Source organism: Panulirus ornatus, chromosome 30, assembly GCF_036320965.1.
Source record: "Panulirus ornatus isolate Po-2019 chromosome 30, ASM3632096v1, whole genome shotgun sequence".
In the NCBI taxonomy this organism is placed as follows: domain Eukaryota; kingdom Metazoa; phylum Arthropoda; class Malacostraca; order Decapoda; family Palinuridae; genus Panulirus; species Panulirus ornatus.
This window is the reverse complement of record NC_092253.1, coordinates 22,154,214-22,167,563: the sequence shown is the minus strand read 5'-3', so window position 1 is coordinate 22,167,563 and position 13,350 is coordinate 22,154,214. Positions and strand designations below refer to the sequence as shown.

General features: G+C 37.6%; 1 protein-coding gene across 10 annotated transcripts in view; it reads right to left on the bottom strand.

Moving 5' to 3' along the window:
- The window catches only part of Lrch (Leucine-rich-repeats and calponin homology domain protein), a 313,181-nt gene that overhangs the window by 70,443 nt on the left and 229,388 nt on the right, over positions 1–13,350 (bottom strand). For 5 of the 10 annotated variants that reach the window (XM_071679927.1, XM_071679933.1, XM_071679929.1 and 2 more), the window contains 2 exons: positions 13,176–13,295; positions 5,178–5,645 (listed from right to left, as the gene is read on the bottom strand). In XM_071679927.1, coding sequence (XP_071536028.1) covers positions 5,178–5,645; positions 13,176–13,295 — 588 coding nt within the window. The remainder of the gene's footprint in view (positions 1–5,177; positions 5,646–13,175; positions 13,296–13,350) is intronic. The other 5 variants (XM_071679928.1, XM_071679931.1, XM_071679925.1 and 2 more) reach the window with 2 other exon arrangements.

Genomic DNA, 13,350 nt, shown 5'->3' with positions numbered 1-13,350 from the left:
CTCCTTTTTTTCATCGATTTCCTCTCCTCCACAAATAATCCAATGCACTCATATGCTAACGACTCAACAATGCATTCATCCACATACTTAAATTCTGCTCCCACTTCTCTTACTCGACCTGCATCTCATCTTAACACAGCTTCCTCAATAAACTCAAGACTTGGACAGAACATCTCATTGGGATACACACTATCTTGTTAAGTTTAATGCCTCTAAGATGCAATTTCTACCCATCTCTCTATTGAAACTCATCACAACTTTTATCTCTCCTTTGACAGTTCTGTAATTCCACCTCTTGACTCAATGAACATACTTCGTACTACTGTAACATCCACTCTTTCTTGGAAACCCAACATTACGGGAATAGCCAAGCCTGCCTCTATGAAACCGGGTGTCCTGTTTAGATGTTGAAATTTCTTTTTTTCTGTACATGCTGCTCTGTTTATATAAGGATTGATCTGTTCCTGTATGGAGTACTGCTCTCATGTTTGGGGTGGTTCTAGCTCTGCATCCTTACTTGACAGAGTTGAGTCAAAAGTGGTCTGACTTATAAACTCTCCTAGGCTAACTTCTAAACTTGAGCCCCTTGCCCAACGCTGCATTAGTTCACTTTCTGTCTTCTATAGGTATTTACTTTGGGTTTTGCTCCCGAAAGCTGGCGGCTTGTGTGCCCCCACCATTAGCTAGACCATGCAATACTTGGCAAGCTGCTGCATCACATGATCATTGTGTGGCCATTGGCAACTTAATGATGGGCCGTTTTGATAATTACTTCTTTCCCTACATGTTGAAGCTTTGGAACTCTCTACTTCTCATGTCTTTCCTCAATAACTATGACCCAGCACATTTCAAGATATGTTCTTCACTTCCTCCAAAATTTGTAAATACTTTCCCTTGTTTTTCTTTTCCCATTTCAATTACGGCCCGACCGTGATGTGGACTATTGTCCATAACTAGAGCCTTTAGAAAAAAAAATTCACAATTTACTTTGGTAAATAATCCCATACATTAACAATCCAGTTGAAGAAAAATTAATTTGACTCATTCAAGCTAAAACTTTTGCTGAGAGTGAAATCAGACGAATCCATCCTTAAGTAGCTCACTGAATCGTGATTATTGAAACCTTTATTTATATTGAATGTCTCCATTAGATTTCTATACTAAATAGGTTTAATCCATCTAGTTTGCTCACATGGAATTTTCTTTTTTAGGGCAGAAATCATTTAGTAGTTCACCCTTTTTCTGTCCATCGGCTCTGTCTTTCCTCAAGTAGGGTGACCAAAACTGAACACAATATTCATATGAGGATGCACCAGTGAGTTGTTTCATAAACTGTGCATTTATCAATATCAAAATTCATATGCTACCAGTTAACCCAGTCCATTACTTTGTCTACATCAGTTTTAAGTTGCAGACTTTCAATTTTTGTTGCAGATTTATTTCCCAACAATCATTCACAGATTTTATGATCTTACAGTGAAGCCTATTATCAATATCATTAATATATATGAGAAAGAGATCCAGTCCTAAGACTGATCCCTGTGGCATACCACTTGTTACATCTAATCATTGAGAGGTTTGCCCATTAACCACTCCTCTTGGTTTACGACCAGTCAGCCACTTTCTTAACCAATGAAGTAAAACCCCTTCAATACCATGTGACTTATCCTGTGGAGTCATATTACCTCCAGCATTGCCAAAACGTCCAATATTTTTCATTAGGGTGCTTGAAACAGATTCACACCTTGTGACTTTTCATAATTTATCATTCTCTTTCTGTGAATGCCTTTGTAACTCCCAACAATTTTGATCTGGCGTGTTATAAACCAGTTCATCATCAATGCATGACTGGGGTCTAATTAACCCCAAGTAATTCATTCGAAATATATGAGCTTTATCTTCTAAATATGAGTAGTACAAAATATAATAGTTGCAATAATGCAGGACTAGAGTATCTTATTAGAATGCTCTAATAAAAACATGAACAAAATGAATAAATCTGTTTCATTCCAAAACATTACACATATCAAACATCCAGAACAACAAGCATACTGAATACGTTCAATAAGCAAGTGCTCAGGTTTCACTGCAAGGGTTGCGTCAGTACCACATCATGTTGCTGTACTTCTAACATGTCTCTTCAAAAAAATTGAATGATGGACAAATCAAGGATCTATCAGCAACTAGAAACAAAGCCAAAGAGTTGGATGATATAAGTGATGACAAATTTATACCTCCTCTTGGCAACATTTAAGCTGACTGTTCTGGTACAGATGACCATATTACCAGTGATGACTGTTAAACAGATGTTACTGCTATGATCTCGTGTGCTGCCACATGAGATGATGAGTTTATGTATGCACCATCAGGAGATAAGTGGTGTTTGACAGCTCCATCCAGCCAAGGTCGTATGGCTTCATTGAATGTTTTGACAACACAAACTGGAATCACTTCATATGCTGCTAATAGAATAACTCAAGACACATCTGCTTTTGACCTTATCTTTGACAACAGTAAAATAACTACTATTATGAATGAAACAAACATGCAAGGAAAATGGATGAACAATGAATGGAAACTACTAACACTTGATGAACTTCATGCTCATGCAGGCTTCGTGTATTCTAAGAGGAGTCTACAGAAGCAAAAATTTAGCAGAGGCAATTGTGGAATCCCTCATTTGGCCCTTCTATATTTTCCAAAACCATGGCAATCAACAGAATTGAAGAGATTCGCAGAGTAATACATTTTGATAACCCAGCTACACGAAACAGCAGACTGTCTAGGGATAAACTTGCTGCTGTTCACTTGCTGTTAGATGGATTTGTAGAAAATTCTCAATGATGCTACCAAAATAGTGAGTGTGTTACTGATGATGAGCAATTGTATCCATAAAGGGGACGTTGTAGGTACATTAAGTACATGCCACCAAAACTGGCCAAATGTTTAAAATTCTGGGTTCTGGCAGATGTTGACACATATCACTTATCAAATACTGAAATGTGCACTGGTAAAGATGAAAAGAGTACTCATGAATTAGGAATATATGTTGTTCTAAAGCTCACAACTCACTTGCATGGAATAGGAAGAAATGTCACATGTGACAATTTTTTCACCGGATTGAAATTAGCTAGAGAGCTTCCATCACAGTGCATCACAAAAAATTTAATCCAAAGGATCTATTTGTGGTAATGGAAGGGAGGTGCCAATGTAACTGCGGGAGATAAAGCAGATATTGTTTCAAAGTGTTTTTGCCTATAGTGAAGAATGAGTATGAATAGTTTCGTATAAGGCCAAGAAAATTTATAAAGTGTTTTTACTGTCGAGACAGCACAAATATCAGAAACTGAGTGACTGCAAATAAAGAAAAGTGATACTGCATTAACAATATTCAACTAAAGGAGGTGTTGACTAAGTAGATGAGAGAGTTTGTATGTACAGTGAAAAATATGTGAGTAAGAGATGGAATGTTTCCATTTGGTGTAACTTGGTTGATCTGGCATGCTAAAATGCATTTGTTCTCTACACATACGCTTTTCCAGATCATCACAGGGGCAAGAGCCACAAGAGACAACTTTTTCTTTCTGAACTGGGCATGGTGTTAAGTCACAAGTAACGGGAGGCCAGGAATGCTGGTGCTGCTTCTTGCAGTTCAGGACAGGGCTGAGTTACTGCATCTGTTTCTTCAAAGAAACATTTGAGATGTTCTGTGTGCCCAAGGAATAAAGACAGAAAAACCAGGGCAAAATGCAAGCTGTGTTGTGAATTTATATGCCCTGAACATCATTTTGTAACATGTCACTCATGTGGTGAAACAGACCCCACAATGGTGTTTCATGCTGTTAAAGGAGATAAGTTTCCATTTATGAGTTGCTATGTTTTTCGTTAAATCTTTATCATTTTGCATCAATTATCAGATATCTTGTATAATAAAGTTGCATCCAATACACATAGTATATATCATTCCTTCACATATCACAATGAAAAATATTGGATGGGATCACATCGACCCGTCATGCAGTGATGTAGATCATAAATGTCAGGCATCCATGGATTAACTATTGTTAGTAACCTTTGATGAGAAACCTTACTGAATGCTTTTTGGAAATCATAATGCCTGACATAAACTGCTTAACTTTCTTCATACAAATTGATTATTTCATAAGAGATATCACAAAGATTTGTCAAACAAGTGATTTCGACAAAAACCACACTGAGAATTATTTAGAAAATGGTGGTTCTCTAATTGGTTTACAATCTTATCCTGAATGATAGTTTCCAACAGGTTCCTAACTATGGCCATTAAGCTAATGGGATGATAGTTGCCAGGCAATGATTTATTACCCTTTCTAAATAGCAGTCTTACTTGGCATATATCCATTCATCTCGAACATTTCCTGTAGCAAATGACTTTTTGAAAGAGGAGCCAATGCTTTGACTGTGAGGAGGGGTGTATGAAAAATTTGGTATGGCAGGGAATGAACTGTTGGGTGACAGAGTAGTTGAAATGTAACACTTTGAAGTGGTTTGGGCATGTGGAAAGAATACAAGACTGAGAGTTTACAAGAAGAGTGTACCACAGTATAATTAACGGGGTTGGTGTGAGAGGAGGAGCACCTGTAACACAGGGAAATAGAGTAGAAGAGCACTGGAGGGAAAGAAACTATGGAAGAATGTATAGAATGGTGTATGCGAGGGATGCATGCAAGGACAGGGATAAGTGGAGACTCTTTTGCCTTGACAGGAATTCAAGGAGGGAATGGGCAGCAGAGATATGGACAGACAGACTATTAGATTGAGAATTTCCAGCCCCCCACTACCATCCATCTTAGTTGCTTTCTACAACGTGCAGGAGAGATGTAGACATCATCTTTACTCCAAAAGCTATATAAAGTTCATAAAGATAAAGATCTTATACATATTAATGTTATGTTAACTTGGGTACATGCTTAAACATAATGCTGCAAAATACAACACTTAATGAACAAAATTATTATATTAATATTTTTGGTTTAAAAACTCTTGTCTCTTAAAACAATGCAAGCAAAAGATTACACACCCATTAGTTATTTTGCTCATGACCAAACAATGGTACATTAAGAGGAGGTAAGTTAATATTCAACACTGCTTACTCTGAACTAAATCACAGACACCCTCACATTCCAATGTAAACTTACATTTCTTAAATTCTCAATCAACTGTTTCTCATGCTGTTGTTTCTCCAACTCCCGTCTATATGTAAAGCTGAGATGGGCAGGAGAAGAATCTGGATCAAAAGGCCGTCCTCCACCACTCCGCTTTCTGGCTTTGACTGTAGTGGGTGTCTTAGGTAATGAACTACTACTCCCTCGGGTGGTGTGAGTACTACTGGTGATGGTCTGAGGAGGCAATGTGGGTGTATGCTGGCCTGTACTTGTATATGGGTTACTACTATTTGAATATGATGTGCTGGTTGCTTGAGGTGCATTTACTGGATAACTAACATTTTGGCTGGTGTATAGACTAGATGAATAGATGGTGTGTGGCACACTGTGTTGGGGATGAGAGGAATTAGTATGACTGGAGGGATAAGAAGTGCCATCTCCAGAATCAAAGCTCACATCCGGAGAACTGGAGGAAGATCCTTTGGTAGGACTGACACGAGACTGAAATGGATAAATAATATACTGATTAGGTATGTTTCTCTTTTTCAAACTTACACTTATATAATCAAATAGTACAAGGCATGCACACTGATGATGCCTTTCAATTCGCTTACCTTAAACAATATGAAGAAATTCTTACAAGGAGTAGCTAAAGCCAAGTAGGTGGAAATTCCTGATAAACTACAGAAAAGAATGTTGCATAACCACAGGCATCACATAAAAGACAAAAGTTCATGGAACTTCAAGCAAAACATCCATATCAAATCATTCTACTGTTTTACTATAAAGAAACCTGAACAGACAATCATAGAAATAAAAAGGTAGTGATATACTACCTCAGGCAGAAATGAAATACATGTAGGAAAAATAAAATTACTTGGCCTTCAATGTTTTCTGAGATGAAATAAAAGCTTTGTTGCATAAAACAATAAAAGGATAAAATTACTAATGCTTGATGCATTCTTGAGATAAAAAATTCACATTTATTTACTTATCATTTCAATGTGTAGATGAATATACTATTAATCAATATACATCATTTTCTGCTTACAATATAAGCATGAAACAAGAAATCTAAGTTATATCAGAATACTCATGTGGGTATGGGACTGACCCTGTTCAACTTTTGCAAGTGAGGTAAAACGAAAATTTACAAAATCATTGATGTCCCTTTATAGACACCAATGGCTGGTACAGGAAACTTTTCAATATTGTTTGTCTACCACCATTAACATCATTCAAAATTTTCACTGGGTAGGTAAGAAACATAAAGAATCACTTGTTCATACCCTCAACCCATGCCCACTGTACTAAAGCAAAACCTATGAATACAGTCGTAACAGTGAAGAATATCACAATAAAATTATTTCATCTGGGAGTGAAAATAATAGAGTCTAGTGTTGACATTTACTTAACTAACTATTGTGACTAAGAGATTTGCAGCCCAGTTATCACAAGATATATGGACAATTGTAGGGAGCTTGTAAATCATTATCAAAAACAAAAATATGAAAATAAGCTACCGTATACATGAACATACTCACTCCATCTCCTTCTCACATCACCACTACTTGTATCACCTCCCCATTTGCGCCCTTCACTGAAGTTCCCATTTGCTCCCTTGTCTTACGCACTTTATTTACCTCCTTCCAGAACATCTTTTTATTCTCCCTAAAATTTAATGATACTCTCTCACCCCAACTCTCATTTGCCCTTTTTTTCACCTCTTGCACCTTTCTCTTGACCTCCTGTCTCTTTCTTTTATACGTCTCCCACTCAATTTCATTTTTTCCCTGCAAAAATCATCCAAATGCCTCTCTCTTCTCTTTCACTAATACTCTTACTTCTTCATCCCACCACTCACTACCCTTTCTAATCAACCCACCTCCCACTCTTCTCATGCCACAAGCATCTTTTGCGCAATCCATCACTGATTCCCTCAATACGTCCCATTCCTCCCCCACTCCCCTTGTTGAATGTGTTTGATGACAGAGTCGCAGATATAGGGTGTTTTGGTCGAGGTGGTGTGCAAAGTGCGAGGGTTAGGGAAAATGAGTTGGTAAACAGAGAAGAGGTAGTAAAAGCTTTGCGGAAGATGAAAGCTGGCAAGGCAGCAGGTTTGGATGGTATTGCAGTGGAATTTATTAAAAAAGGGGGTGACTGTATTGTTGAGTGGTTGGTAAGGTTATTTAATGTATGTATGACTCATGGTGAGGTGCCTGAGGATTGGCGGAATGCGTGCATAGTGCCATTGTACAAAGGCAAAGGGGATAAGAGTGAGTGCTCAAATTACAGAGGTATAAGTTTGTTGAGTATTCCTGGCAAATTATATGGGAGGGTATTGATTGAGAGGGTGAAGGCATGTACAGAGCATCAGATTGGGGAAGAGCAGTGTGGTTTCAGAAGTGGTAGAGGATGTGTGGATCAGGTGTTTGCTTTGAAGAATGTATGTGAGAAATACTTAGAAAAGCAAATGGATTTGTATGTAGCATTTATGGATCTGGAGAAGGCATATGATAGAGTTGATAGAGGTGCTCTGTGGAAGGTATTAAGAATATATGGTGTGGGAGGCAAGTTGTTAGAAGCAGTGAAAAGTTTTTATCGAGGATGTAAGGCATGTGTACGTGTAGGAAGAGAGGAAAGTGATTGGTTCTCAGTGAATGTAGGTTTGCGGCAGGGGTGTGTGATGTCTCCATGGTTGTTTAATTTGTTTATGGATGGGGTTGTTAGGGAGGTGAATGCAAGAGTTTTGGAAAGAGGGGCAAGTATGAAGTCTGTTGGGGATGAGAGAGCTTGGGAAGTGAGTCAGTTGTTGTTCGCTGATGATACAGCGCTGGTGGCTGATTCATGTGAGAAACTGCAGAAGCTGGTGACTGAGTTTGGTAAAGTGTGTGAAAGAAGAAAGTTAAGAGTAAATGTGAATAAGAGCAAGGTTATTAGGTACAGTAGGGTTGAGGGTCAATTCAATTGGGAGGTAAGTTTGAATGTAGAAAAACTGGAGGAAGTGAAGTGTTTTAGATATCTGGGAGTGGATCTGGCAGCGGATGGAACCATGGAAGCGGAAGTGGATCATAGGGTGGGGGAGGGGGCGAAAATTCTGGGAGCCTTGAAGAATGTGTGGAAGTCGAGAACATTATCTCTGAAAGCAAAAATGGGTATGTTTGAAGGAATAGTGGTTCCAATAATGTTGTATGGTTGCGAGGCGTGGACTATGGATAGAGTTGTGCGCAGGAGGATGGATGTGCTGGAAATGAGATGTTTGAGGACAATGTGTGGTGTGAGGTGGTTTGATCGAGTAAGTAACGTAAGGGTAAGAGAGATGTGTGGAAATAAAAAGAGCGTGGTTGAGAGAGCAGAAGAGGGTGTTTTGAAATGGTTTGGTCACATGGAGAGAATGAGTGAGGAAAGATTGACCAAGAGGATATATGTGTCGGAGGTGGAGGGAACGAGGAGAAGAGGGAGACCAAATTGGAGGTGGAAAGATGGAGTGAAAAAGATTTTGTGTGATCGGGGCCTGAACATGCAGGAGGGTGAAAGGAGGGCAAAGAATAGAGTGAATTGGAGCGATGTGGTATACCGGGGTTGACGTGCTGTCAGTGGATTGAATCAAGGCATGTGTATGGGGGTGGATTGGGCCATTTCTTTCGTCTGTTTCCTTGCGCTACCTCGCAAATGCGGGAGACAGCGACAAAGCAAAAAAAAAAAAAAAAAAAAAAAAAAAAATACCTGAACATGGAAATTCTTATCCATTTGTTGTATACAGAGTGTACTGTGTTACATACAAAGTCAGCAAGGAATGTTAACATAAAACTATATCATTTTTGCTCCAGTAAATTCATTTCATGTGTAAATAACCTCATCATCACTACTTCAGGTCAAAAGTAGAGGAATGCAATAACTTTAGTAATGAGGTAGAATTTTACACATTCAAAACACCTTATCTCTTGATCTTTCTCTATCACCAAACATTTTTTTTTCAAACTTTTGTATACTTCCAACATTCACAGTTCCATCACTCAGTTTATTCCAACCTTCCATTACCCTGATGCATGATCTTTGGAACCCTTCTATGGACCCTCTCAATCAAATCTTTGTGCCTCTTTAAGTGCAGTGGCCAAACTTGGGAAGCATACCATATAGTTTCGGTCTAATATATGCCATGAATAGCTTGAACATTTCCTTATCCATGTGCTTATAATATATGCAGATAGACAATTTTTGTCTCCTTAACAATTCTCCTAACTTGGAGCACATTTAGGCACAATGTTGAAGCCAAAGCTCTCTTACAAAGATATTTCTGCATCTTATTTCCACAGACATAGGTCATATGAAGGCTTTCATTTGCAGTGAACCATCCTTATTATTTTGCACTGACTTGAACTGAGTTTCACCAACCATGTATCAGACCAGATTTGAGGTCCAACTAGGTCCCCTTGTAAGCCAATGCAATGCTCATGATTCTTCACTATCCACATGACTTTGGCTCACCAACAAACATGTTCATGTCTGAATCCAGTCCATCTGATAAGTTGTCTACATTGATCAAGAGGAGTAACAGTCCCAAACTGAGCCCAACAGCACACCACTACTATGAGGAGTTTCCTGTATCAGCTAGTGCTATCCATTAAGAGGTGTCAAATCTTATCATTCTCAAAATCTCATTCATGAGAGTTAGTGATCATTGTTCTGGCAATGTCAAAACCATACAAATATAATTTGCCATTTCTTGTTTTTAAAAGAATTTTTGATATAAACTGACCTGAAATGATTTTATCAAATGGCTACTAACAATATGAAATGATAAGTAAATCACCATAAACCCTCTCTTTAATTCTGTATATAAAATACTAAACAAGCGGTTATGCTTTATCTTGATGGGAAACAAGTTTTATGAGTTTTTACATCTGACGTCTGTCTATTGTTTAGAAAGTTCTGAATTGTTGTGACAATCTGATGCCAGTTTCAAGTTCATTTTAGAGTTGAGACACTGTCAAGTGCACACATTTATCAAAGAGAATATCAGATTTAATAAGATCTTTTTCTTAGTAACCAAATCTTTTCAAGTACTTAGTATACCCAACTTCAATGAATTCTGGGAACAACATAGTCATCTTGCTGTGAAAAGAAGATACGGAAGGACATTTATGTGTAAAGAAATCCAAGCAACTTAACATGACTGAATGAATGTGGTGATTATAATAAAAAAAGAAAAGAGAAAGCAGCATATTATGAATTTTTTCAAAGCAACCAACCCTAATTATGTATAAGAACTGCAAAAGCCAATTATGGAATTATGAAGTAAAATAGCCAATTATGAGATCATAAAATAAAATAGCAAATTATGAGATTATGAACTAAAAAAGCCACTTATGAACTAAAAAAGCCAATTATAGAATTATGAATACTAAATGCCTATATCATTATTACAATATGCATCAGATGTTAAATGAGAATAAGAATTATAACTCATACCTGAATAATCATGAACTACAAGCAATAACTTTTAGATTTCATGATAATTCTTGTTGACCTGCATAATGAAATGCAGTCCACTAACATGACCAAAACCATCTGTATTGCAGTGTGACTGAAAAAAGGTAATAAACAGACAGGCAGATCCTCAGGCTTGATTTCAAAGTGCAAGATAAGAGCAATGAAGGCAGAATTTTTATGGAAGACAAGTTTCTTCTGTGACACCAAAGACGGTTTTTCAGATAACACATGCAATCTCAACATTAGCCTTTGAGACACTTATTGACAAAGAGAACAAATAAAGTTAGTAACTCTAATGAACTAATGGTCTACAAAGAACGATATATAAATAATTTATTCTATACACGTTTCTCCACTGTATCGTACTACCAGTCATCAAACTGAGACCTTATGTGAGCTCTGTTTATGCTTCTCTGAGATATGCAAACCCAAATGATAAAATGAAAAGTTTAAAAAGACAAATGAACCACAAATTACTAAAAGTGCATCTTAGACTGCTTTTAGAGGTTTGTCTGTACCTCCACAGCATGGTTTAGGACCAAGCTCAGCCATTGCTCCTCCAATCAACTGAACCATTTGAGGCTTTGACCTGCATGACTGCAGACTTTATAGTAACAAGATAATCATCTGCACTTTTTACATATTTTCCCAAAGAGTTATTGCATTCTTTAACAGTTTGATGAATACCGTATCTACTACATATTTGCAAGTAGCAATTTTTCCCTTGTTATACTTATGGTGGGGTACCAAAGAACTGGCTGAATGCATTTATAGTGCCACTGTATGAAGGCAAGGGAGATAAAGGTACCAAAGAACTGGCTGAATGCATTTATAGTGCCACTGTATAAAGGCAAGGGAGATAAAGGTGAGTGTTTAAACTACTGAGGTCTAATTTTGTTGAGTACACATGGTAAGTTGTATGGGAAGGTACTGATTGAGAGGGTAAAGGCATGTACAGAGATCAGATTTGGGAGCAACAGTGTGGATTTAGAGGTGGAGGATGATGTGTAGATCAGGTGTTTGTCTTATAGAATGTGTGTGATAAATACATAAACAGATGGATTTGTATGTGGCATATACAGATCTGGAGAAAGCATGTAATGGGGTTGATTGAGATGCCTTGAGGAAGGTCTGTGTGGGAGGAAAGATGCTGGAAGCAGTAAGAAGTTTTTATCAAGGGTGTAAGGCATGTATACAAGTATAGAGAGAAAACAGTGAGTGGTTCCAAGTGATGGTCGGTCTGTAGCAGGGTTTGTGTTATCAATATGGCTCTAATTTGCTTATGGATGGGACAATGAAGCAGAGGGGGAAGTATGCAGCCTGGGAAGTAAGCCAGTTGTTTCCTAGTGATACAGCAGCACTGGTGGCAGATTTGAGTGAAAAACTACAGAAGTTAGTGACTGAGTTTGGAAGAGTGTGTGAAAGGGGGAATGGGAGAATAATGGTGAGTATGGTGATTGAGTTTGGAAGAGCATGTGAAAGGGGGAATGTGAGAGTAATGGTGAGTAAAAGCAAGGTCATTAGGTTTAGCAGGGTTGAGGAACAGTTTAGCTGAGGTGTGAATATGAATGGGGAAAACTAGAGGAAGTGAAGTGATTTAGATACCTAGGAGTGTATTATCTGAAGAGCAGAAAGGAGGTGAGATGGTGGATAGAAGATTCAATCTTATACAAGATTACTTCTGCATTTCATTGTTAATGTGTTACACAAACAATGATGAAATACTGAACCTTTCAGTTTAATGATACATCTTCAAAAAGGTCTGTGTGTGATGGGCACAAAGGCTCTCAGATGATATGTGACTGATCACCAATGGAGAAATATATGAGAAAAATGGAATATGTTTTGTGAAATGCTTTTCCACAAAGCATATTAACTGCTTATGGTATTTCCATGCACAGAATGGAAAAGTTATAATGGTTAAGCTGATGATATAAGCAAGTCCTTCAGTCAAGTTAAAACTTCACCCTTAAGACAGTTAACCAGTATACCCATACCATTATGTTCATTAGAATATTTAGAAATTTACCTATCTTTCTTGACCAGTACACTAATGATGAATTTACAATGCTCTAACTGCATTTGTATGTAACACTTCTCACTCTTTGCTTACTGCATTCAGTTTTATAAATGATATAAATACCCCTTACCCTATGAAATTTCAAAAGAAGAAAGTCATGTTTCATGACAGAAGGAACAACACGGATTAATTAGATCAATGACCCTCATACATAAGAAAACTGCTGAGAAACCCATAAACTTTTAAATCTAATACAGTTTGAATTAAACTAAAGTTAAATGATCCCTTTACATCATTTTCTTATCAGGAAAGTATGGAGTTTAAAAAATAATATAAAATTTCTTTTACTATGGCATCCACAATCTATCACACAGAAAAATAATTCCCTGATTAATGGTAAGTTTTTTAGTTCAATTCTGCTTCTGAACTTGAACTTATATGAAAGCCTGTGTGTTTTGAAGACGTTTTTATCACTGTTACACTATACCACAACCTGTTGTGAGGAGCGGTGACCTCACCTTAACATAAGACAAGACAGCTTCCTTCTGTATAGCCTTGACGTCTGCTCGCGTCATGTCCTCCCGACTGAGGTCTTGTGGTCTTGGTTGACTAGGCAACCTCTGAGAATATCCATCAAGCTGTAAGCACATTTTTTTACTCAGGAGTTTGGTAAATGTACAACCCCAATCAATG